Source organism: Theropithecus gelada, chromosome X, assembly GCF_003255815.1.
Source record: "Theropithecus gelada isolate Dixy chromosome X, Tgel_1.0, whole genome shotgun sequence".
Taxonomy (NCBI): Eukaryota; Metazoa; Chordata; class Mammalia; order Primates; family Cercopithecidae; genus Theropithecus; species Theropithecus gelada.
The window spans coordinates 103,838,564-103,865,994 of record NC_037689.1 but is presented as its reverse complement, the minus strand read 5'-3'; the positions used below and the strand labels follow the sequence as shown (position 1 = coordinate 103,865,994).

Sequence of the window (27,431 nt, the reverse complement as noted above, 5' to 3'; positions counted from 1 at the left end):
TTATACCTGATGTAAATGACGAGTTGATGGGTGCAGCAGACCAACATGGCACAAGTATACATATGTAACAAACCTGCACGTTATGCACATGTACCCTACAACTTAAAGTATAATAATAATAAATAAATTTAAAAAAAAGAACCAAACAGAAATATTGAAGATAAAGAATTCAACAAATAATATTAACAAATACAATACAGAGCTTCAACAGCTGACTAGACCAAGCAGAACAAAGAATTTCTGAACTTGAAGTCATGTCTTCTAAAATGATTCAGGCAGACAAGAAAAAAGAGAAAAGAAAAGAATAAAGAGAGCCTATAGAACTTATGGGACAACATTAAGAGGATGTATTTTTGAATTATGGGGTTCCAGAAAGATGTAAAGATGTAGAAAGCTTATTTAATAAAATAACAGCTGAAAACTTCCCACATCTTGGGAGAGATATGAACATCCAGATTCAGGAAGCTCAAAGGTTATAAAATACATTCAACTCAAAAAAGTCCTCTCAAAAGAAAATTACAGTAAAACTGTCAGAAGTCAGTGACAAAGAGAGAATACTAAAAACAGCAAAAGGAGAGTCTTATCACATACAAGGAAATCCTCTTTGGACTAACAGCAGATTTCTGAACAGAAACCTTACAAGCCAGGAGAGAATAGGATGATATATTCAAAGTGCTGGAAAAAACTCTGCTAGCCCAAAATAGTATTACCAGAAAAGCAATCCTTCAGAAATGGAGAAATAAAGCCTCTTCCAGATAAGCAAAAAGCAGAGGAATTCATCACCATTAGAGAGGTCTTATAAGAAATGCTTAAGGGAGTCCTACATCTGAAAGGAAAAAGACAATAACTACTATCATGAAAACATGAAATTATAAAATGTGTAAAGCAGGTATAGAAAGGTGAAATGCAAATGAATCAAACCTTATTACTACAAAAGATTATATAACAACAAAGATTAACAGTAAGAGAATGGAAAAAAAGGATACACAAAACAACCAGAAACAGTTAACAAAATGACAGGAGTAAGTGTTCACATATCAATAATAAACTTGACCATAAACAGACAAAATTCTGTAATCAAACATATATACTAGTAGAATGGTTAAAAAAGTAAAAAATAAAATAAAAAAATAAAAACACCCAATTATATGTTGCCTATAAGAAATTCATCTTACCTGTAATGACACACACAGATTGAAAATGAAGAAATGGAAAAAGATATTCCATGCAAACAGAAATCCAAAGCAAGCATGAATAGCTACACTTATATCAGATAAAACAGGTGTTAAAGTCAAAGGATGTAAAAAAGAGAAAAACACAGACATTATATTATGATAATAGGATCAGTTCAGCAAGAGGATATAATAACTATAAACACATATGAACCAAACACTAGAGTACCCAGATGTATAAAGCAAATATTATTGGATCTAAAGAGAGAGATAAACTACAATATAATAATAGTTCAGAACTTCAACACCTCACTCTCTGCACTGGACAGATCATCTATACAGAAAATCAACAAAGAAACATTGGATTTAAACTGCAGCATAGACCAAATGAACCTAACAGACATTTATAGAACATTTCATCCAACAGCTGCAGAATATATATTATTTTCATCAGCACATGAAACATTCTCTAAGACTGACCATATGTTGGGACACAAAACAAGTCTCAAAACATTCTTTTAAATCAACATTATTATCACGTATCCTTTTTGACCAAAATAGAATAAACTAGAAATCAATAACCAGAGAAACATTCAAAACTGTAACAATACATGGAAATTAAAAATATATACTCCTGAACACCAATTGGCCAATAAAGAAATTAAGAAGGAAATTAAGAAATTATTTGAAGCAAATGAATATAGAAACACAGCACACCAAAACTTATGGGATACAGTAAAAACAGTATTAAGAGACAAGTTTATAGCAATAAATGACTACATTTAAAAAGCAGAAAGAATTTGAATAACAATCTAATGATGCACCCCAATGAAATAGAAAAGCAAGAACAAACCAAATTCCAAATTAATAGAAATAAAGAGATAATAAAGATCAGAGCAAAAGTAAATGAAATTGAGACTCAAAAACAATACAGAAGAAATACAACATGAACATTTGGCTTTTTGAAAAGATAAACAAAATGGACAAACCATTAGCTAGATTAACTAACAAGAAAGTACAAAAGACCTAAATAAATAAAATCAGAAACAAAAAAGCAGACATCACAACTGATACCACAGAAATACAAAGAATCATAAGAGACTATTATGAAAAATACACAGCAATATATTAGAAAATCTAGAGGAAATGGAGAAATTCCTGGACACATACAACCTAGCAAGATTGTACCAAGAAGAAATAGAAAGCCTGAACAAACCAATATGAATAATGTGATTTAATCAGCAACAAAAAGTCTCCCAACATAGAAAAGTCCAGTACTCTATGGCATCAGTGCTACATTCTACCAAAGATTTACAGAGGAACTAATGTCGATTCTCAAACTATTCCAAAAAAGGTGAAGGGAAGGGAATTCTTCCAAACTCATTCTGTGAGGTCAGTATGACTCTGATCTCAAAACCAGATAAGGACACAACAATTAAAACAAACAAACAAACAAAAAACTACAAGCCAAGATCTCTGATGAAGACAGATGCAAAAATAATCAACAAAATACTAGCAAACTGAATCCAATACTATATCAAAAATATTATATACCATGATCGAGTGGGATTTATCCCAGGGATACATGAGAGATTCAGCATATGCAAATCAAGAAAGATGATACATCACATCAATGGAATCAAACACAAAAATTATATTATCATGTTAAAATATACCAAAAAAAAAAGCATTTGATAAAATTCTACATTCCCTCATGATAAAAACTCTCGACAGTTTGGGTATAGAAGGAACATACCTCAAAACAATAAAGACCATATATGAAAAACCCACAGCTAACATCATACTGAATGAGAGAAAGCTGAAAGTCTTTCCTCTAAGGACTGGAATAAGACAAAAATATCCACTTTCACCACTCTTACTCAACTTAGTTGTGGAAGTCCTAATCAGAGCAATTCGGCAAGAGAAGTAAACAGAAGACATCCAAATTGGAAAAGAGGAAGTCAAATAGTCTCTGTTTGCAGATGACATGATCTTATAAATAGAAAAACCTTTAACACCACCAAAAAATTCTTAGAATTGATAAACAAATTCAGTAAAGTTGCAGGATACAAAATCAGCATAGAAAAATCTGTAACATTTGTATATACCAACAACCTAGCTGAGAAAGAAATCACAAAAGCAACCCCATATACAATAGCTACAAAATAAAATACTTGGAAATAAATTTAACCAATGAGGTAAAAGATGTCTATAAGAAAAACTGTAAAACATGGATGAAGGAAACTGAAAAGGACACACACACAAAAGGAGAGGCACCCTATGATCATGGACTAGAAGAATTAATATTGCTAAAATGACCCTACTATCCCAAGCAATATACAAATTCTATGTATTCCTTATGAAAATACCAATGACATTCTTCACAGAAATAGGAAAAAAATCCTAAAATTTGCATGGAATCAAAAAAGACCTAGAATAGCCAAAGCAATCCTGAGGAAAAAGAACAATACTGGAGGCATCAGAATATCAGATTTCAAAATATACCACAAAACTACAGCAACCAAAAAACAGACCCACATACCAATGGAACAGTATAAAGGACCCATAAATAGATCCACATATTCATTTATCTCATTGTGGTTGATTTTTGATAAAGGCATCAAGAATATTCATTGGGGAAAGAGAAATGTCTTCAATAAATGGTGCTGGGGAACTAAATATCCACAAGCAAAAGACTGACACTAGACCCCTATTTCTCACCATATATAAAAAAAAATCAACTCAAAATAGATTAGATACTTAAATGTAAGACCTGAAACTATAAAACTACTAGAAAATATAAGAAAATGCTTCTGGACATTGGTTTGGGAAAAAAGAATAGGACCTCAAAAGCACAGGCAACAGAATAAAAAATAGACAAATAGAATTATATCACACTAAAAATCTTCTGCACAGAAAAGGAAATGATCAACAAAGTGAAGAAACAACCTGAAGAATGAGAGAAAATATTTGCAAACTATTCGTCCAACAAGGGGTTAAAATCCAGAAAATAAGAAACTCAAACAACTCAACAGATAAAAGCAGATAATCCAACATGCATACATATGTAACAAACCTGCACGTTGTGCACATGTACCCTACAACTTAAAGTATAATAAAAAAGATGGGCAAATGATTTGAATAGACATTTCTCAAAAGAAGACATACAAATAACCAACAGATAGATGAAAAAAAAAATTCAACATAGTTAATCATCAGGAAAATGCAAATCAGAACCACAATGAGATATCATCTCATCCTAGTTAGAATGGTTATTATCAAAACACAAAAAATAAATGTTGGTGAAGATGTGGAAAAAAGGGAACTCTTATATACCGTCGGTGGGAATGTAAACTACTACACCCATAATGGAGAATGGTGTTGTGGTTCCTTATAAAACTACAAATAGAACTACCATATGATCCAATCATTCCACTACTAGGTACATATCTACAAAAAAGAGGAAATCAGTGTATCAAAGAGCTATCAGCACCTCCATATTTACTACAGTACTAATCACAATAGCCAAAATAGGGAATCAGCCTAAGCATCCATCAAGAGAGGAACTGATAAAGAAAACGTGACATATATACAGAAATAAATGCTATTTAGCCATAAAAAAGAATGAAATCTTGTGATTTGCAGCAACATGGATGAACCTGGACTCAATGTATGTTAAGTGAAATAAACCAGGAAGAGAAAGGTAAAAACCACATGTTCTTACTCATATGCAGATGCTAAAAAATTGATGTCACATAACTAGAGAGTAAAATAGTGGTTTCCGGAGGCTGGGAAGAGGAGTAGGGGAGAGTGATAGAGAAAGGCTGGTTAAAGGATCCAAATGTATGACTAGATAGTAGAAATAAATTCTAATATTCTATAGTACTGTAGGATAACTATAATTAACAATAATTCATTATATATTTTCAGATAGCTAGGAGAGAGGATATTGATTGCTCCCAACACAAGAAAACGATGAATGTTTGAGGTGGTGGACATGCTAAATACCCTGATGTCATCATTACAAATTGTATATCTTAGAATATCACTCTGTACCCCATAAATATATACAATTATTATATGTCAATTAATTTTTTAAAATATTTTTTAAAAGTATGAGTCAAGAGACACTACCCCAAATATGTGATCTGAGTAATAAAGACAAACAAATAAGAGATTTTTGCCTTTGGAAGTAAATAGGAACCATGCAAATTAGAAGTAATAAGGATCCACCTACAAACCTATAATTTAAAATGTTTAAGGCTTTGTGGTATATGATTGAAATCTATTTGGAACGGCTGGAAATGCTACATGTCCCATGAAGAAACACATTTGCAATGAGAGGAGTTCAATCTGCTTTTCAAATGGTGCGTTACCTCCTGTAGATATTCAAAGTCCTGAGACACAGCTCTCTTCAATCCTGGACCATCTGTCTCTGAGCAATTTTCTTCTCCATTGGGTCCAAGGGCTCCACTCTCTTCACTGGTTCGAATGACTCCCTTATCTCCATCACCCTCACTGCCTTTTCTTTCACTGCCTATATTGGCTGCATGTTCTTCCTGATCTCCAGTGGCTGCATTGTCCTCACTGACTGCACTTCCTCCATGGCTTCTATTGGCTCTATGGCTTCCATAGCCTCTGTAGGCTTCCTCTTTTCCACGACTTCCATCATAACCATCTTGCTTGCAGCTTCCATCTCTGCCATAGCTTGCCCTGATAACAAACTTCAATTAATGAAAGAAAGCCACGCAATAAAAACACATTTGGAAAGTTAGCAAGTAGAGCAGAATTAGGATGTGTCTTATACATATCTACCATGCCCAGGCTTGTCTTTGCTCTATGTGAACACTACTGGTATGATACAGGAAAGAAAAATGCCGCTATGTCTTGTCAGTCTTATGTAATGAATTAATGCCACAGCCGCCACCAATTTCCCAGATGCATTTGGATGGCAGAGGGAAGAGAACTTGTATTCTTTGTTAGGTGCATGTATTAGGTTAGCAGCAAGAATATGTAGTTTTTTTTTCTTAAATATATACTATTTCATGCATTAGCAAGTTCACAGACACATGAATGATTAAGCCTATGTTTTTAGCTCAACCACAACATGATTAATTCTTCTTGCAATATATCTAGTTTGTATTCATTTCAACATCTGCCTTGATTTTCTAACATTTGTACTGACTGCTTTGCTACAGAACTTCATTGGTCTACTACTCCCACCAAGGAAGTTCAGCAATATAGACCTCATGTCTTGTGGAACTAAGTTATTTAATTGCCAAAAATACTAAGTTTAACAAAATGTGCCAATGCTCTCTTTTTGCATAGAAAACAAAATTAAACGTACGTGCCTGTGATAATTCTAAGAGTAAATTTATTTCATAATGGAATTCTTGATAGACTTTTTTGGTTGAAAAAAAAATCAAAATAGCTCTTGGTAATTTCTCCACCAATTAACCAGATAAAAATCATCTTAAATGTATTATATATATGGTGATATCACAAAAGTTTGAGAAATGAATAGTTATGTTTGCAAATACCAAGACTTCATCTTAATGCTTGTTAAGTTACACACTTCCTTTGTTGCCTTTTCTCATACTCAGTATAGTTTTATAGAGTAGGATGATTCAGTGGCAGTAATTTTAAAAGAAACATCCAGACAATTCCAGTTATAAATTAATTATAAACTAATAAATACTTGAACGCCTATTTTAAAATACACAAATGACACAAAATTAGATGTTCTGCATTAGAACAATTTAAAATACATTATTGACCATCAAACCATTTACCAAAATGCAAGTGAAATTAAGTCAATCTCTTGGTAATAAATTTTGAAAATAAACCAAAGATGCAAATAGCTCTGCAGTCATAAAACATGGAGAGTATAAGTAATTTTAAAAAACCAACCTTGGACAACTAGGTGCCTCATAATAACTATTATTTACATCATCAACAGACTTATTGTTGTCATCATCATGGTCTTTACAAACATCATTAGCCTGATCAACCTGGTTATCCAAGTCATCATTGCCATTGGTATGATCATAGGTATCTTCATAAGTATCATTAGACTCATCATCATCATCACCATCAGTATCAGCACCGGCATCATAGAGTTCAACATAATCACCATCCTCTTCAGGTGGCTGAACGACAGGTGCAGGAGTTAACCAATCATTCCGGAAGATTTCAGAGAGTGCATTATAGCCTACCCATTCGTTTGTCAAGTATACAGGGGGTGATATTTTTCCTACTTTAAATCCATCTGGAACCTGTGTGCACAAGAAAGGTTAATGTAGTCTCTAGTAGCCTTTAATTTTCTTCTAGATTGGAAAGTTTCCAAGCTGACAACATTTTGAAATATATTTTAAATTGAAACAAGGATGTTCACTCACTAGATAGAGCCAAAATTTTAGTGAGGATGAGATGTCAAAACCCAAACATCAGACTGTGATTATTAGTGGATCACATAGGGCAAAATAAACTCACTTAAAAAAATTACCCATACTTGTCGGCTCAGGAGTGGACATTTGCTTTTGATGCTGGAGAGAACAGGTGATCTGATGCTCTTTAAAATGGTAACTTTTGTTACCATTTTGTTTTACCTTTTGTTTTATGCCCTGACATTGGGATTAACACACAGCTCTTGAAATTGATATGTTAATTTCCCAGCACTGGTTTTATGTGCCATGGGTTGTCTTAAAGGATCTCAAACACTTCCAAAGTGCGAATTAATCTAAATCCATCTTTTAAGTATGGTATGTATCATTTAACAACTTTTGGGCAATCTGGAAGGGATGTGTGTATGGTAGCATAGAGGTAATTACAAAATTGAAATAGAATAATCTGAAAGCCCATTGCATTAGGACAATTTAAAATCTGCATTAGAACAATTTAAACATGTTCACAAAGAGTTAGAAGACTTTTTGTTTATGCCATCAGAGGACACTCTGTTTTTTACTAAATGTCTGATATTTATGCATTGCCTCATCACTCAAGGATTGCTATTAAAAGTTGGACATCTAACATGTACCCCTCAATCTGAGATTAGGTTTTACAAATAGCTTTTTATCACTACTCTCCCAGACATGTTCTAAATGACACAAGAATGTGAAAATAAAATATTCTCTGATTGGTTAAGTGTTTTCCCATTTCAATTTTAATTTCTAAATTTTGTGTTCTATGTATTCACAAAGCAATGAGAATATATCTTTAAAATATTAATTAAAAAACTAAACTCTTTAACCTTTCTCTCAAGTGAAGGTGAGAATGTGTAAGTCAAAACAAATGAAAAATAAAAAAAAAATAGACATTAATGTGTTAAGATGGAAACTTACATGGATGTCAACCAGCAACTTCTGATCAATAGTAGAATAAGGTGGTGATGACTGAGACCTCCTTCCAGTCACAGGTCTCTCTTCCTCAGAAGAAGATTCTATGGAATGCCAAAAATACATTAGTAACAATGGTGATTACAGTCATTGTCTTCATTTGTATAGTGTATCAGTTAAATCCCTTATTTTTTTTTTCTGTTTTTTCTTTTGTCATTTTTATGATTCCATTCAGGAAATATCACCTGAAAATTCTCATGGGGCCAGGATCTTAAATTCTCTTTTCAGGGGTATTAGCAGGGGTTCAAGTTTTCTTCCATCTGTAGACCTACATGGCTGCTCTGTTTTCAATATTAAGTGTACACTTGCCAAATATCTCTATCTATGTAAGAAGATACATGGTCCGAATGATAGCCAGGTAGACACATTTTTAAAAAATGTATCAACAGTAGGAAGGGCTGGGAGTACCACTGGCTTCACATACTGACCAGTAGAAAAAAAATCCCAACAGTGTATTTATCAGAAGATAATAGAGCAGCCAAAACTCTCAAGAGGAGAGTTCATTCTTCAATCTTAACCCCCACAAATTTCCACCCAATGATATATCCAGATGTATTTCAATACAGTTGTGGAGTGAACTACTGAAAAGAGATAACACCCCTTTCTATAAAGCTGGGAACCTTTCTATAGTAGCAATGTACAACAAAACTTTCTGCAGTGATAGAAATTTTCTCTATCTGAACTGTCCATTAACAGTAGTCATTAGTCACCCATGACTACTGAGCATTTGAAATGTGGCCAGTATGCCTGAGAAATTGACTTTTAAATTTTATTTAATTTTCATTTTACTTTTTATTTTAATAGCTACATGTGGCTAGTTGCTACCACAATGAACAGCTCAATTCTATAGTGTAAATATTTCCATTTAAAATACAAATGTATCTGGTTTGGAGATTAGGTTTTATTTTTGAGTTGTGGTATGGTTAAATAACCCCTGTGATTAAAATACAGTGAGAATATTTAACAGGCTCAAAATTCAGGTCTGGGTGAGTGTACTTAGAAAAAGCTTCACTGAGAGAAAACTCAGTTCCCTGTTTAATGTTTTTGTGCGCGTAGATTTTCAAGATAAATACTATTGTCCCTCTTATTTTCAGTCTTGGTATACATAGCCAAAGTATAGATACTGCAACTCCAAAAGACATATATTTATTTGCAAATACTGCTGTCCTTTGAGAACATTACACTGAACACATGCTAAAATTTGTGCCCCCATCTTCTGGCACTATTGTACTTGTGCTTTTTTTTTTTTTTTTTTTAGGAAACCATTTTCTTTTAAGTCTTTTGGTATGTTAGTAGACCAAATAAGTTCAAGTGACTGCACTAAGATTTTGACACAAATTTGTAGTAAGGTGCTCTGAGATTTCCTCCATGATGAAGCATGTAATTTCATGGGAATATCAAATGGTCTGTGTAGCATAAACAATAAAATAAAAGAATTTTGGAACTGAAAAGACATTTAGCTATTATCTGCACAGATGCCTTCTCCCTTCTATCAATGTTATGACTGCTTTGGGATCTAATCCAGAATTTCCTTATTTCAAAAACGTCACATGAATAAACCTTACACTTTTAGTTGTTTGCCCAGTATTAGTAAAATTAGCCATAGTCAAGCCAGAAAGAAAACACTTTGGGGAAAAATTTTTAAAAGTGTGCTTTTCACTCAGGCTTATCTAATTTTCACAACATAGTATTTGTGTATGAGAGGACAGTGCTATTTAAAAGAATTCTGCCTTCGTCTGAGTCACTTAAGAAGAATAATGTGTTTTTAAGTTTTGATCTTCAAATATTCACTTTTCAAAAAGTGAAGTACATCTGTATCATTTTTATTATTAACATTAAAAAAAAATCAGTATGCTACGTTTTTACATATGACTCACAGACTCAATCAGCCATTTTTCCCTTGCTTAACTTACCTGGATTGCTTAAAACTGGATAATGCCAGATTGCATGATCTATGACACAACTTTTGGCTTTGTTTACCCTAATATTTCACAAATCTATAATTCATTTAAATTCTCTCAAAAGCACATCTTAAATAGTTTTTTGAAATTCACATCACGACTTTTGAAGTTATTTTCTATGATTTGATAGATTAATTGTTCATGTATTTTGAGTAAAACCGTCACTCTGTAACATTTAGGGATATTTATTAGATATTGTCCGATTTTGGAGAGGTGAAGTAACCAATTGATAAATGAAACACACACTCACAACACCTCCATACAATATTCTAATTGCTACCTATAAATTTTAGACTGCTGGAGAGGCCTCTCTCAAGTTCCTTTACCATATTTTTCTTACGTGGTATAGAAACTTAATAAAGTTGACTCCCCCCGCCTCCTTAGACACATTCCTAACTGCTACCCAACAAAAAGAAGAAATTTCAGAAAAATTGTTTTCCATTTCTTAAAGGCCACCACTGACCACCCAATTGCCAAATACAATGGCTTTCAGGTCCTAATCCTACTTGGGCTCCCTGACACTTTTGATTCATTCCTTCTTGAAATTCTTCTTTCTTGACTTCTGAAATATAAATTGTTAAACAGTAGCTCTGTGTTTTGCCCACGGAAACTTTGTGCTTTGAATCACCTGATGCTGCCAGCCAATTTTGACGATTTTGCGAACTCCTTTGTCTGATGTCAATGGGCTTCTGAGCTTGTTCCAAAAGAGACCGCTGAAGAACGCTAATGAAAAGACAGAAAAGCATGTGCCATGTCCTAACATTCATAAAGGATATGTATAACTCAACATAAAGTCCAACAAAAAGTTTTGTTTAAACATATGGGTATATATCAAACTGAAAAAGAAGTATAGCTTAAGTAATAATTTTCAATTTCCATTTTCCCCCAAACTTGCTATTTTGTCTAGAATAGAGTAATAATTTCCAAAATAAGAAAAAATATGTTTCCATAGAGTGTATGTTTCCTTTATATATATATATATTAATTTCTAAAAATTTCTATAAGCTTTTAAAGCTAATATTGACAATATTTTTACCTGAGTAACACAGCAATAAACATAACCTTATAGTGTATGTGAGTATTTTAACATAATAAACAAGTTACTGCTATGTCATATATTCTATTGTTATTATCCACATTTTTAAATGCTTGAAATTCATGTTCTTAACGTCCCATTCCTGATTTAAATAGCTACACTGACAGACAAATAGAGCACTTTCATTCTTACTATTCAAATTTAAAGAATATTTAAAGAGTTGCTTGGACTAGTGCTGCTAAATTTTACAGTTATTTTGATATTTCTATATGGGAAGGACTTTGGTTACTGATTTAGGCCTGGAACAGACAAAATTCTTTCCATGGCCCCAAATTTCAGAAAACACTTGAGTTTCATTTAAGTTAACTTCATAAATTTAACTATATTTAAAGGCAATGTATTTGTTATTCATAAATTCAAAATCCTTTTGTAAAGTGAACAATTACTCTGAGTTTAACATCAAGTATGGATTTTCTATATTGGATTTTATTAAAGTCATGTTCCATGACACCAAAACCAACTACTCAAAACTAAACTGCTTTCTTTCCTTTGAGGTCAGATCAACCATGACAATCCATTCATTGAGTGCAGAGAAAAAGAAAGTTCCCAGTCTTGCTTTACAATTTTTCAAGATTTCTGCACTCCAGTTAAATCTAAAGACATAATTGTGTGTGGTTTTTAAAGTAATGAAGCAGGAAAATATATACTACATAACATTAATTGTATGCCATCTGACCATACTGTCCAATATCTTGAATATAGTGAGTGTTCAATAAATATTTACTAACTGAATCAATATAGGCTAAGTTCTCTCTATTGTGAGTTGGGGCTGGAGAGGGTGTGATTTTCTTTAAAAATCTACCTTAAAATTTGGTTTTCAAATATAACAGAATGCATACAATATCTAAAATATGGAATGTGATCTTTGAAAATTACTGAAGATCAATATTACAAAGATTAAAAAATACAGTGACTGGTATCAATATTATATATGATATTTTATTTATATAATGTTGAGTTTTAGATTTGATTTTGACTATAGGAAATTTTTAGGCTTATCCATTCTGTGGTATTAGCTTCTGAAGTTAAAGATAATTGGTGTGTGTGTTTTATCATGCAGCACATGTATGAAAATTCACTTGAAATTTCATGTCTTTTTATCATCGACTACTAATTGAATACTGTCAAAGTATTTGTTGTTATTGTTTCTTTTTAAAATTGTGAATCTTGCCATCTATTTATCAAACTAAATATCACAGACACTGCAGTATGACCAAATATGAAAGATATAGGTAATGGGTCATTGCAGTTAAGGTTTTAAATGTGGGCCAAGAAAGTCAATGGTGATGATGTTGTCACGGATATTTTAGTTGACTTCACAAAATGTGGTATCAATGAAATAATTTTTAATTTTCCATTTGATAATTATGAATAATTTTAATATAGAAATCAAAGACACATACCTTGAAGAGAACTCGACATGATGTGCATGATCCTGGTTGTTAGGCACAGAAGGGGATCTCTCTTGAACCTTAAAGACACAATGCAATACTTCAGTAGAATTCTTGATCGTAAGTTGTTCTGAACTATTAATTTGTGGGAAAATGCCTGTTTTCATATATATTTTCCTAAAATCTAACATAAAATATATTTTTAATAAAGAGATTCTATTTTATAATTACTTATAACATTAGACTTGCTTAACCATAATTTCTGATGGTATATTTGATCTTTAGTACAGGAACAGATTCTGGAGCTCATATAATCAAAATCTTAATTTATTGTTGAGGAATCTGTAGCCTAAAGAGGAAAAATGACTTTTCTAAGAATTTTATGTCAAGTCAAGGGAACATCTAAAATCAGAATGCAGGTCTCCCAACGTCTAATTTAATGTTCTTTCCATGTTATCACATTGCTTTTTATATCAAGTTTAAACTTCTCACTCAGAATTTAAGTTCTAATTCTTACACACTCATCCTTTTATGCTAACCCTAGATTTTCAAAAGCTGTCACACACACATACATACATTTCATTAAAATCTCTCTAGTCAAAACTGTCCCATCTTTAAGAAAGTATGTTTTTCTGCTTTACAATTTGACTGTACTATCATAGTTAGTGTTCCAAGTACCATTTCAACTCTAAATAGATTAATCTGCATTTTACTAATCATACAATCATTGAATGTAGCCAAATACTCAAGAAAGGGTGCGTATAATAAGCCAGCTTCCATCAATGGAGGAATTTTACTTTCTGCCAACATTGGTAGACAGGGCCAGGGAATGTTGCCTTGCCTCACTAAGTCTCGTATCACCAGGTTTCTACTCAAAGAAGTTTCAGCTGCCCAAAACATAGGTCATTCTGACATGCAATAAGACAGTCATACTAGATTCTTTAAAAAGGAAATTTAAGTGTGTTACTTTTTTAATCTAGCATATTCATGCTGATAAACTCATTCTATACTTTCTAGAAACTAGAGTAGCCTTAGTACATTATTTTTTCTTTATGAAGTGACTTATCAAGGCTCTCTCTACACTCTGAGAGACAGGTAGGTAAGGGTAAGCATCTGCCTATTTTTTTTTCCACTTTCAATTGATATAATTGGTATCATATGACCCAGTCTGGGACTTTTGGTTTATGAAGCTGATCTTTGGAAGTTTATTGACACTACTATTAATCTACAAAAAGATTGTTTTAGATGGCTGGCTATTAGGAATACTGGCTATGATGATGATGCTTCCTTGTCTAGACAAGAAAACCTACAACTCTGGCCTCACCAATATATGTACTAAATAGGATACTATTAATATAGTCATGAAAACAGAAGTCAAAGTGGACACTAGGACTAAATTATTCTTATAATTGTAAAACAAAACAAAACAAAACACAGATTAAATGACCCAGACCCTGTCACAAACTGCATCCCAGACCAGAGCTAATCAAGGAAAAATATTTGTGTGTTTGTGTTACAAACTGAAACTGCCAGCATTTTTCATGTACAATATTTTTGCTTAAAGAAAGACTGACAAACTATGATTATTCAAACTCTGGGTATTTGGTAGACATTTTATTTTTAATGAATAAAGTAAACCTGTCAAGTTAAGGAGAAAAAACACATGCTACAATTTAGCAATGATAAAATTTGAGCTTACAAAGGAAAATTACAATTTTCAAACATATCTGCCACCAAGCATTTGACAACTTAACAATACTCAGTAACTTTTATGATGTACTTAATGGTAACATTAACAAATGCTGTTTTTTGATACTGTATAATGAAACATGTAAATGTCTGGGAAGATCTACATACAAAGTGAGCTAATATTTTCCAACTGACCAATGCATGAAGTTAAAAATCATGCATAAAACAAAACATCTATTTATAGCATAAGATAGACAAATTGAGTTTTATTATTAACTGAATATACAACATTTCATTGATATGGTTTTAGATTCCACTTCTCTAGTTTTGGTATATTATTCAATAATTTACTCAATTATCTAAACAATCTATGAAAATTGTCCCTTTCCAACTACCTATGTGTGAGAAGCCAGCTTTTATTCGTACACTTCAACCAAAACAACACATGGCAACAGATTGAATGCAGAAGCACATGTGAGAATCCAGCTGTCTTTCATTAAGCAAGATAGATTTAACAGACTTACAAAAATGTAAAACAATGTCAATCTCTCTAAAATTTTGTTTTGGGAAAATACAGGTTTTTCATTAAAAATGTGTTTCTTATGTTAACATGTAATAGTTTCATTACTTTTAAATGAATTAATATTTTAAATGTTTTTCAGTTTTAACTTTTAATAAATTAAATATCATATGACACAATCCATGTAGTAAATGAAAGCTTTTTGAGGTCCTCATTGTTTAAGAGTATAAAGGGACACTGAGACCAAATGTTTAAGAACCACTGTTCTAGGTTCTTACTAATGTCATAACAACTCATATTGAAAAATTCACCTCAATTTTTTTAGGATTTGAAATGTGTGGCTGCAATGGCTCCATTTGGACTTCAGCCTGAATCGAATGAAATACTTCATCATTGTCTGATGATTCATCTTCTTTGTCCTTTGAAGTAAAAAGGAAAGTAACTGTTTTAATTGCTGTTAAAATGCAAGTGATAGGAACAACTTCATCATCTTAATGCTGAGTTGTTCATATGTATTATATAATATATAATTTAAAACAATACACAATTTAAAAGAACAATATCCAAATACTAAAAATGATTTAAATCAGTAGTTTCTAATAGTGTTTGGTTCTGGATCCCTTTCAGAATCTGAGAAATGCTATAGACTGTCCACAGAAAATTGCATATAGACACACCTATTATGTATATTTTCTGGTGGATTGCTGACCTCCTGAAGTTCATCTACAGGGTCCAGGTTAAGAATCTGTGGCCTAAAACTTGATTAACTCATAACACCAAACTAACTGTCACATTTAGCAAGCTATTATAACTTCAAAGTTTGGTCTTCCTGAGCAATGGAAGATCTGTAATACAGTGGTGCAAATATTTCTCCCTAATTGAGCTCTAGGAGTTTAGGAAACTGTTTTCTCCTTTAATCCAATCAATATTATCTCTTCAACTGAAAGATTAAAAAAAATGCATTTTTTGTTTGTTTGTTTCTTGCTGGTGACTTAAAGCACCCACCTATGTCTCTCAACTCTAATAAAATTTCAGGTATTATGAAAGATCTGTGACTTTGACTATATTATCAATAATTTTCTTTTCCTTTATATTTTCTTCAATGACCACATATAAAGATATAAATGCTTGTACAAGAGCCTAGAGTCATGAGATTGGTAATTATTATTTATTGACTTCTAAAATTTTTAGAATGGCTTTCAACATGTATGTTTAAAACAACAAATGACAATAAGTATGTGCCATGCTGGTATCACTGAATCTTTCAGAGATCAATGAAAGTCTTATTCATAAATGCGAAACTCATTAGATCTAATTGATTACTAGGGCTCATCAAAAATAATCATTAGCGTTTTAAATGAGCTAGTTTTTGCCAAATGTCACCATTCTAGACTTAAACCTCCCCTTTCTCCATCTAGTTTATTGCTCTTTATAGTTCCCTTTTTCTCTGAGAGCTAGACATCCATTTTCCCTTTTGGGCCTTGCTTCTCTTGCTGTTCCTACCTTTTCTCATGTTAAACATGTCAACAAATTAGCATTTGTTTAATTGGTTCAATGTGCACAAACTCAAAGAATTTCTTACATAGATACTCAGATAAAATTCATTTGTAATTACTGCAACGATTATTATTAGGTAAATAGATGTGGATAAAAGGGTATAAGTTAGGATCATCACAATGATTCCTTTTACACAAATGGACGTGGGGAATATTAGAAAACAACTACTCCCCTGATCTTATCTAACCTCATTAATTTGTCATCAAGCCCATAATTCTTCATTATCAGTTTAGACCTACCAGATTAAATTCAATAACTCCAGGAAAATCATATTCACTTTTTATTAAATGATTTTTGAAACAATTACGTTTTAGTGACTGTTCCTAGATAAAATGGAGTTTGATATACTGTAATCTACATTTCTAAAGGGTACAGATGAAACAACCCTTATTAACTTATAAAATTAATCACAGAAGAAGAGAGGGGGAGGAAAAAATATACCAAGTTTGCAGCACGTTTAGCATTAATCTTTAGGTCAGCTTGCTCTCTGACCTCCTTCCTCAATAGATGTTTGTTGCCTATTTTCCTAGAATCACGTAGACCTTGTTGCAACATCATCATTCCCCTTAACTGCTCTGTAGATAACAACTTGAACATTATGAAATGTTGCTTTCCCTTCGAGATATTTTTTCAGGTCTTGCATACCAGTGAAACTATTGTCAATCAACTGGTTTGAAGGACCCCACTGACGCCAACTGGTCTGAAGGAGCCCACAAGAGGCTGACTCACCAAAAAATGCAGTTTCCACATCCCGATGATTTCAAGGATCATCAACCTTACCCTGACCAATCAACAACTCCAATTATCTAGCACTTCACCCTCTACAATCCCCTTAAAAACCCCAACCCAGAACTCCTCCAGGAGATGGATTTGAGGGTCTCCTTTCCACCTCCTCACTCCATGCCCTGCTGATCATTAAACTCTTCTCCTGCTGCATCCCTGATGCATGTGTACTTGGTCTGTTACTATGCAGTGGGCATACGAACCTGTTGGTCTTATAACACAGAAAATAATTTGTAAATTGTTTCATGTTCTGTGAAGCCACATAATTGATTAATTATGTAAAACGGGCAGCACATTAGTGAAACAAGTCATAAATATGGTAACCATATACAAAATATTTTGGAAACTGCTTTGCCTTTTCATTTTAACCTTGATTTAAACATCCTGTAGTACAAAAATGAGTGTAATTCACTCAGTTAGTATAGTTCAGCATTCTATTGGAAGAAAGAATAAACTAACTTAAAGGTTAGAGTAGCAAAAGCAAATTTTGTTTTGTGCTTATTTTTTATGAGTTATCTTTGAAATTTTAAGTTATGAAAGTAATTTTTAAAGATCCAAAATAGTAATTTTAAATGTGCATTTGTTGACACTTTATTAGATAAAGAATAATAGGCAGAAAACTAATAAAGCTATATTTCAGTAGAGATATTGAAAAATATTTTTCTCATATTTAGTCACAATTATCTAGAAATTTCAGGAAAATTTATTTGAAGTACAAATTATTTATCTTCTGTGGAACACAAGGAATATTTATTTCATTTGGTTTTACTGAGAAAAATCATCAGCATGAGCTATCACATTTTCTCCTCATTTTTGACTCAGAGTAAAAATATCAAAAATTCTTACTTTATCAACTTGTCTCAATTCTTCCTCATGCTGATTAAAGATATCTTCCCATCTGCGTTGGCGCCTTCGCCTGCGGGCTTCTAAATCTGAGAGTTCAAGCTCTTCAGGTCTCCGTGATGACTTTGCCCTGAACCTCTTTGGTGATAGTCTTTTTGCCAGTGCTTGCCTCAGAGTAGAAACTTTTGATTTTTTCTCCCGTGCCTGTTCTGGTTGTGAATAAAACCTATTTGATGACAGATTTTCCATCAGGGTTTGCAACGGACCAAGTGGCTTTGAGTTACTTGAGTTTGGTGCTCGAAGCAAGTCTTTTGATAGTCCCTCTATCAGTGCTTGAACTGAGCCAATTGCCTGTGGGGGTTCTAGTGTCCAAGCCTGTGCCTGAGGTGATCTTTCAGTTTGACCCTCTACTGGAATGAGCACCTGAGTATCCAAATGTAGTGGCAACAGCACATGGTGATCCTGTGATAGCAGGGGCAGGAATATCTGGGCATTTACTCGTAATGACTCAGGTTCCTCTGCCTCAGTCTCTGCCTGTGCAGGCTCAGCAGCCTGTTCCCGTACCTCTGGCTGTTCAGGTTCCTGGTTCTGCTCCAGCTCTTGTTCAGGCACCTGGTCGTGCCTCTGCTGTTGTTCAGGGGTCTGGCCCTGCCTTTGTTGTTCAGGTACCTGATCTTGACCTTGAAATTCCTCTGGTACTTGGTCCAGATCTTGTGGTTCTGATATCTGGGTCTGGGCCTGCTGCTTTTTGGATACCTGGGACTGTACCTGCAAAAGCCTAGGTGCCCTAACCTGTGCCTGTAGTGGCATGAGCACCCTGGCTGCCCTCCGTAGTTGTGGAGGTGCCTTAATCTGCATTTGTAGAGGTTTAGGGGCCTTAGCCTTCACCTGAGCCTGTAGTGGCATGAACACCCGAGCTGCCCCTTGTAGTCGTTGAGGTGCCTGAGCCTGCCCCTTTAGAGGCCCAGGTGCACTGTCCAGGGCCTGCAGTGGCATGAATACCCTGGCTGCTCCCTGTAGCTGCTGAAGTGCCTGGACCTGTGGCTCTTCTCGATCAGGAAGCCACCTTGGCTGAGAGGGTTCTCCATGCAGGACTCTAAGTGGTCTGCATCTGCTGCTGGTTGGCAATCTCAGAAGCTCATGAGTGCAAGAGGGTCCTCTAAAATAAACACACAAATTATTGGCATACAATTAGAATTTTTAGTGGAATGGAGCCATTCAGGGGCATTGTTTTTACTTTAAAAGATGGACATTCTCTGCAATGAAGATATCTCTAGTAAACCTTTCCGAAATCATTCCCTTAATGTCTGAAATATTCTGCAGGTAACATTTGTATTACTAATGTATTCAATTATTAATGAAATCTGATATCTACTTGATCATTCACTTGCCAGATATTAAGGAGTCTTTGGGTAGTAATAAAGAATTCTCCTCACATTTTCACTCAATATCTCTTAAAAACAGAGATTTGTTATTTGTTGTATCAGAAGGAATTAAGTCTTTCTGAGTCAAAGGCAACAGTATGGAATCAACTGCCTTATGTGAATTGCTATCATCAAATTATATATGCAATTTGTGGAACGCACCTGAATCTTCTCATGGTGTACTGTTCCTTAATAGCTTCTTCTCTTTCAAAGATCAAAGGTATTCCTTTTTTTATGAAAGAGAAAAACATAATGCATAAACAGTCAGCAGATAAGCATGTTATCCACTTTAGTCAAGTTGTTCCCTCTGCTTCTCAGGATGTGGAGTGAATTACAAGGGCAAGAAGGTAGCCCTTCAAACGTACTTGGTTTGTGATGTAGACCATATTCTAGTTTCTAGGCCCACTTTTGCAGCACAATATAGCTATTGCATGCAGATTAATTTCTCTGAACAGAGAAAAGAAAATTTAGCAATCTGATTTCTGCAATTCTAAAGAGAAAGAAGAGAGAATGTGACAAAGGGAGAATGAGACAAGAGAAACTCTAAATAATGGTAAGCAAAACTTAAAGCTGTGGGCTCTAGATGTAAGGACTTTATGGCTTGAGACATATTTGGTCTTTTCAATGAGAAAGCAAATTCTTAATTCTGTGTTTTACACTAAACACATTGAAAACTTTCAGCTTCTTTCCTATCAGCTGTACTACGACTACTGAAATATAGAAGCTTACAAACAAGAGTTTTCTTCTGAATTTCCTGTATTAAAATGTTTAGGGCAACTATATTTATATCTTTAGTGTAACTTCCATATACATGGAACTTTTCCTACAGGTAACATTTAGGAAATTTTGCAACTCTGGAAATTAGCAAATTACCAAGTAGATGTGTGGTTTTCCTGAACCCATTTGAAACTGGCTGGCCTCTGTAATGTTGGTTCAATAACTTCATTACCACAGGCAAATAAATTAATTCTTGCTGCTCCTTGCCTCAAAACATGATACATGTACAGATACAACAAGCCCCACTGCAGTCAATCCCACAGCTGATCTGAGGATGCCTGTTTTTACAAGTTTTCCCTTTTACATTCCATTGTTACTCTCAACTCTGCCTATGGTCCGCAAAGTCAAATGTGGAATATGTAACATAACATATAAAGTTAGAACTTCCCAGGGGCTTCTTCTGGACTTGGTGAAAATCCATTCAGGCACTTTTGTTTTTATTTATTTTTTTTTGAGGCAGCATCTTGTTCTGTCACCCGGGTTGGAGTGCAGTGGCACAATCTTGGCTCACTGCAAATCCTGCCATTTTTAACAGAAGTTCACTTTTATTAATAGACAGAAGTTTATGTTTATTTGTATAAATTAGTTCCTTTAATTATATTTTATATTTGGATTTAGTACATAAAACAAGCTTTATATGGTGCACAAATACTACTTCAAAATTAGCAGTCAATAAATGGTTAATTACAAATCCATTTATCTCTTGTAGAGTCAAAATGCCATCTGAAAAAAACAGTAAGATATACATTTTTACCTTTTATCTTTTATTTATTTTATTTAGTTACTTAAAATTGGCATATCACAAAATTTTATTGGATGGTTTCAAGGTCTTCATAAATATGAACATTTGCCAGGTGAAACTGGCAAGAATTAGTAACTCTACACACACAGACACACACACACATACACACACACGCATGTAAGAGATAATCAAATAAGAGCACATGGCATATTAATGGAAAAACTAAATATCGAAGGCCTCAGAAGTTTTACTTTCAATCTAATTCTTAAACAAATATTTTTTCCTGGAAACAATACATGAATAAACTCTGAATATTCATTTCAGTAAAATAAAACTTCACAGATTCTACCTTTTTTCTGTCTTTTTTTAATGATTCCAGTAAGATGCCTCGTTAATGACTCAACAACATGTCGTTCATTTTTTATTTCCTGAACAAATGGGTGATGAAGCATGTTTGCAGAAGTAGGACGAAACAGGAAATTTTTTATCGTACACTTTTCCATGAAATTGTGGAACTTACGGGACCTAAAAAATGAGTCAAAGAGAGAAAAAATGTGTTCTCAGGCCTGCCAGACCTCTTCCCACCACTACCCACATGCCTCTCTGAAAATCCTATTTGGAGAGAGTTGCCTTTAGGTATTATTGTCTTTTCAATTGCCAAATATCCTGCAGTTTAGCAACATACATTATAAAGTGAGGCCATTTAGACCTCAGAAAAAGAAGCAAGAGTAGTCAATAGCATATTCCATCTAAATTACAGTAGAAATTTCAATGAGTTAACTGTATGTACTTGGTAAAAACTCAAGTGCAGATATGATGATTAAATAGTTAATGTGATATATGAGTCTGCAAGACTAGATTGATTGGCCCACAGCAGTCATACTCTGTATTTTTCATTTGACTATACGCAGTTTTAACTACAGAGGAATGAATATAATGATGTAAAAAGAGGGTGCTAAAAGCACCAGGACTAACTAATCTTGTAAAATGACCCATGAAAATAGATGTGGCCATAAAAATTGAATCCATGGAAAGGGTTAAATTGAATTTCAATGCGGAATGTTAGCAATCAAATCATAGTCACCACTTCTACCAGGGAAAGCAATAAAAACTAACAATAAACAAAAGTTTCAGGTACAAGATCAACAAGCTTCAGAGAGAAGGATTCCCAAGTTTAGCTGGCACATAAGTGCCCTGGGAGAACAAGTCTTCTGCTCTAGGTCTGTGTGTGTTTAGTTTAAAGGACTAATCAACAGGGCTGCATATAACTGACTGCCTATATAAGCACCACAAGAAACTTCACAAATAGTTGCCATCAGTTCATCCCATTACTGGGGAAACAACTGAACATGCCCATTAACGGCAGTACAGTAATATCATCAGAAAATACTATAGAGGATATTACTTATTTAGAGTTGGCTAGCTACCTCTTAATGAAAACTGGTCATTTAGACCTCCCGGTTAAGATATTAGATTTTAGGAAATATTGTTCAACAAGGATGGTGGAGCAGGACTGACCAAATGAATTAAAACTTTTTTGCTAACATAAAAATGTCAAGTCAATGTAATTAGGAGATCAAGACATTCATCTTTACCATCCGCTGGATTTGACTGTGGGAGCAGATTCACGCAAAATAACGAAGAGAGCTTCCAAGGGTTGAAGGTTACACAGAGCTGCAAAGGGAAATAGATAAATTTAGAAAGAATGAGAAGGGTAACTAAAGAATGCACTCCTCATTCCAGAGGGCATTCTCAGTGATCTTTCACATATTATGTTGAGTAAACACTAAGGGACAAATAGATACAAAAGAATGTATTTCAAAAGAGAAAAACTTGTTTTAACGCAATGTTGCAATATATAAGATTCTCAAGTTTCACTATCATCAAGTAGGATAAACTAAGAGTAAACTAGACAAAATATTTGAAATGTATAGTTGATAATTTACATCTAGAAAAGTTAACTGAAAGTGAAACAAGCACACCTCTATGTTTTTGTATTGCAGGTATTTAGTTATAAAATTGGAATATGCAATTATAGACTGAAAAATTAAACCAAACTACTAGCTTAGTACAATAATATATAAAGAAAAATGATTTAGTAGTCTAGAAAGCTTAGAAGAATCTGTTTTGGAAGCTGAGAGTTCTAGAAAAAAAATATGTATAGTGCAACTGTTAAGAATACACCCCCTAGAGTAAGACCATCTGGGTTCAAACCTAGCTCTACCTTTGTGACTTTGGGCAAATTACTTAACCTATCTGTATCTTGGTTTCTTCATCTGAAAAACAGGAAATGTAGCAAGAGGAATTCCTTCAAAGAATTGTCATGAGGATTAATTAGCAACTTACAAGTAGAAGTGTCTTTACCTCATAAACATATACACCTACTATGGATGCACAAAAATTTTTTAAATAATATTTTTTAAATCCCCCTCAAAAGTATCTGACATGTAGTAGATGCTAAATAAATATCAGCTATTGATATTATAACAAAGATGTTGACTCTATGGCACTCTGAGACTGTGCCAAATTACTGGACTTTCATTCTCTGTTTCATACACACAGGCATAAAAATAAAAACCTATTCCAATACGTGCTATATAAATTAATTACCTCATTGGTTTGAGAATTTTGGTTTTTCCTGTAAGTGTTTAAATATGCCTCACTTTACTTATTTCCTCTTGCGTTTTGATTAAAGAAAGTTGGCAGCGCAAAAAATCCCCAGTGGAGAACCATAGTGTCAATTTCATCTAACATTACAAGTGTGTCATTCTTGTGAGGATAATTTGATATTAATGACTCTTGATAGAGCCATCCTTTCTCTCCCAAAACGCATCCTCAGAAAAACCTAAAGTGACAAACTGATCTTTCATAGTAGTAGACAAAAACTCCACAGAGTGATTTTATTAGGGCTATACAAAGGCAGTTGTTAAAAGGCCAAGTTTTGTTTTCAATTATATGGGTATAAATTAATAGAAGGTGCATTTTTATAATTGAGGCAGAATTAGCTCCAAGCACAAAATATCAGGATCATATTTAACCCTTTTTATTCTTTTACTATGTCCAATCAGTCTCCAGGTTCTCTCCTTTAAACTTATTGTAAGTGAGTTTGTACAATATTAAACAGTTGTCATTTATTAACATCTGAGCAACAGTCAGTCCACTGACAACATCTTCAGGGGTCAAGAGCTAGGACACAGAATAGGTAAGTTTTCTTTAACAGAAAGGAAAAGTTCACAAAGGAATGGAGCATAGGGTGGGTACAACAGCAGCTGTTTATGGTTTCCTATATAGTCTAATTTCAGTAATGTCAGTAACTGCCCCCTCCAACCCATATCTCATAACACTACCTAAATGTTCATCATTAGAGGTTCATTCCTTTGAAACAGCAAGCCTCTCTTAAAAATCACATTATCTCTTGAAGGGTCGGACACATATTAAACTGGGCTTAGTTTGAATTAGGTTAAATAACGTGGTTTATTCTTAACACACGTTGAGATCAGAGGCAATCTTCTGAATATTGAAGGAATAGGCCTCTTGATGGGACAGGGGTAGATTTGAGCCACAATGCACTCAGGTAAAGATAGATATGGGGTATGAGAGAGCGACACTACAAGGAATAGAAGTAGGACTATAAAGAAGCAACATTGAGGATATTTAAAATGATCTACAATATCAAGGATAATGTAAAATAGGGGAAAATATGGTCCAGGTTAAGGCAAGTTGACTACTGTACAGCTTTACCAAGAAAGGGGTGTCAGAATTAACTGCTGATCCTATCCCGCTTCTCCTCCAGGCACAGATTATCTTTTCTATAAAAGGTAGAGACTAAAAACTACATATTCAAAATTAGGCTTTGATACTCTGATGTTTGGATGATTATTATAAAAGTTCTGGCCTCGGTTTAAAGGTCCCCATATTGTTTGAATTCCTACCCAGAACCTAGGGACTGAAGGGGTTCCTGGTTTACAAGTGTCCAGTTCTCTCTTTCTCGAGCCACTACAACAGTGGTCCCCAAACTTTTTGGCACCAGGGACTAGTTTTGTGGAAGACAATTTTTCCATGGACCTGGGGGTAGGGGGTTGGTTTTGGGATGAAACTGTTCCACCTCAGAACAGCAGGCATGAGTTGGATTCTCATAATAAATGCACCACCTAGATCCCTTGCGTGCTCAATTCACAATAGGGTTCCCAGTCCTAGAATAATCTAATGCTGTTGCTGATCTGACAGGAGGCAGAGCTCAGGTGGTAACACTTGCTCACTTGCTCGCTGCTCACCTCCCTCTGTGTGGCCCAGAGGTTGGGGACCCATGCCCTATGGCATCCTGTCAGGGAGAAGTTATTCTTTCTTTCTCTTTACTTCTCTGGAAAAGACTCACCAAAAGAAGACCAAAGGAAGAGAATTTTGTTACCTAGAACTCAGAGGATGTTATCAGATAATTGGTACTTTGGAAGGCCATCCCTTATGATGGCCTTTCCATGAAAAAAATAATTATAACCTGGAGGATTTCTGCAGTTAAACTGATGACAATTATTTCCACACAAAATTAATATTCCAGGCAATAAAGGACACCGATAAAAGAGAAATGTTTTAGTAGGGAGGCTATTTAGGGCTGCTCTCGACCAAAGTTGTACTATTCCAATTACTGATCCAGGCAGGTCAGCCCTATTTTCTCTCTTTGTGAGTTCCACATCTCCTGGCCTTCACTTATCTTTTGTAAGAAGCTTGCCATTTGTGTAATCTGTGCAAAACTCCTTCTCTGCACTCCTGTGAGTTTGCTCACCAATACTTTTTCCCATAACTTAATATTTCGGAATAAAAAAAATTAAAACAAACAAAGGTGACCCAGGAAGTACAAACTGCAAAACATAGAAAGTTGGTTTTCCGAAAAGGCATGGTGAGCATTCAGAAACAATGGAAAAAAGATGCTACTCAATGCAAGCATGTATCCTAACCAAATCCATGCATCATCAATACTAATATGAAATATTAGTTGCTGCTGCTCAATTTAACATAATCTAAGTAGGTTTCCAAAACAGAAATAATCAGGAGATGATGAGGAATAATCCACATCCCCTCAGTATCGTTTCAATTTTATGTGTGTGTCATATGTAATCTTATTACATTTTAACATTTTCCATTATTAATTTTTTATTCACCCAACTTAGGTACTTTGCTGATTTGGGGGCACTATAATACAGGCAGAAGTAACATGATATCCACAGGTGTCCTAGCTTTATCCCAGCCCCTCTTTGATATTCCAAGGGATATCAGGAATTTTCAACAATTATGTTACCGTTATTTCTATTTCTTGAAATTCCTCTCATTGGCCTTGAAACAAAATGCTAAGATCGTTCAAGCTCATAAAGCTTGATGAGTGGACATTTTGCAGATAGAGCATACAAGAACATGTGAACCTATAGAATCTGCTTTGGAGAGGGGAAAGCAAAGCAACCCTCCCCATACCCCAGAAGGTATTACTTTACACTTCTCATCCAACAATACCAGAGATGCACTGTCATTTATACTTTTAGATTTCAGGTACTAAGGACAGCAAATATGCTGTGCTCTGGAGTCACACATTAGATGGTTATCAATCACTTACACCCAAGTTTACATTCCGTTTTTACTTTCCTATCAGAAAGCAGTGCCTTGAGAGAACAGGATGCTAACAGGTCATTTAAATAATGGGGAGGTAGAGAAAACAAGATGAAATGGGCACTGAGGCAGCTGAAAGGAGTAAAGAGGGCACCAAAGGTAAGCTGACTTGACTCCAAAGGAAAAAAAAAACAGGCTTACTTCCTGATATTGCTGAAGATTAGCTCAATTTCAATGAAATGCTGGAGAATTTTCTCAACTCTCACAGCCTGAGGCAGTAGCAGTGTGTGACTGTAAATGTTCTGGAATCTAAATATTCCACCAGGAAATATAGACTGGAATGCCAACCAGAATCCTTACTCTGGTTGCCTAGGATTGTCAGGACCAAATACTACTGAGACTAAACTGAAACAACACTCAATCTAAAATAAGATATCGTAAGAAAGAAAAGCACAAGCTGATTTATATACCCACATCTAGCTATCCT

The 27,431-nt window shown here is 34.3% G+C and overlaps 1 protein-coding gene across 1 annotated transcript in view; it reads right to left on the bottom strand.

Annotated features, from left to right (window-relative positions):
- The window catches only part of NRK (Nik related kinase), a 144,462-nt gene that overhangs the window by 32,834 nt on the left and 84,197 nt on the right, over positions 1 to 27,431 (bottom strand). Inside the window, exons 10-19 of the mRNA XM_025372716.1 lie at positions 22,945 to 23,023; positions 21,699 to 21,874; positions 19,993 to 20,056; positions 18,410 to 19,565; positions 15,535 to 15,642; positions 13,027 to 13,094; positions 11,156 to 11,250; positions 8,513 to 8,610; positions 7,083 to 7,447; positions 5,549 to 5,885 (exon numbers count right to left, since the gene is read on the bottom strand). Coding sequence (XP_025228501.1) covers positions 5,549 to 5,885; positions 7,083 to 7,447; positions 8,513 to 8,610; positions 11,156 to 11,250; positions 13,027 to 13,094; positions 15,535 to 15,642; positions 18,410 to 19,565; positions 19,993 to 20,056; positions 21,699 to 21,874; positions 22,945 to 23,023 — 2,546 coding nt within the window. The remainder of the gene's footprint in view (positions 1 to 5,548; positions 5,886 to 7,082; positions 7,448 to 8,512; positions 8,611 to 11,155; positions 11,251 to 13,026; positions 13,095 to 15,534; positions 15,643 to 18,409; positions 19,566 to 19,992; positions 20,057 to 21,698; positions 21,875 to 22,944; positions 23,024 to 27,431) is intronic.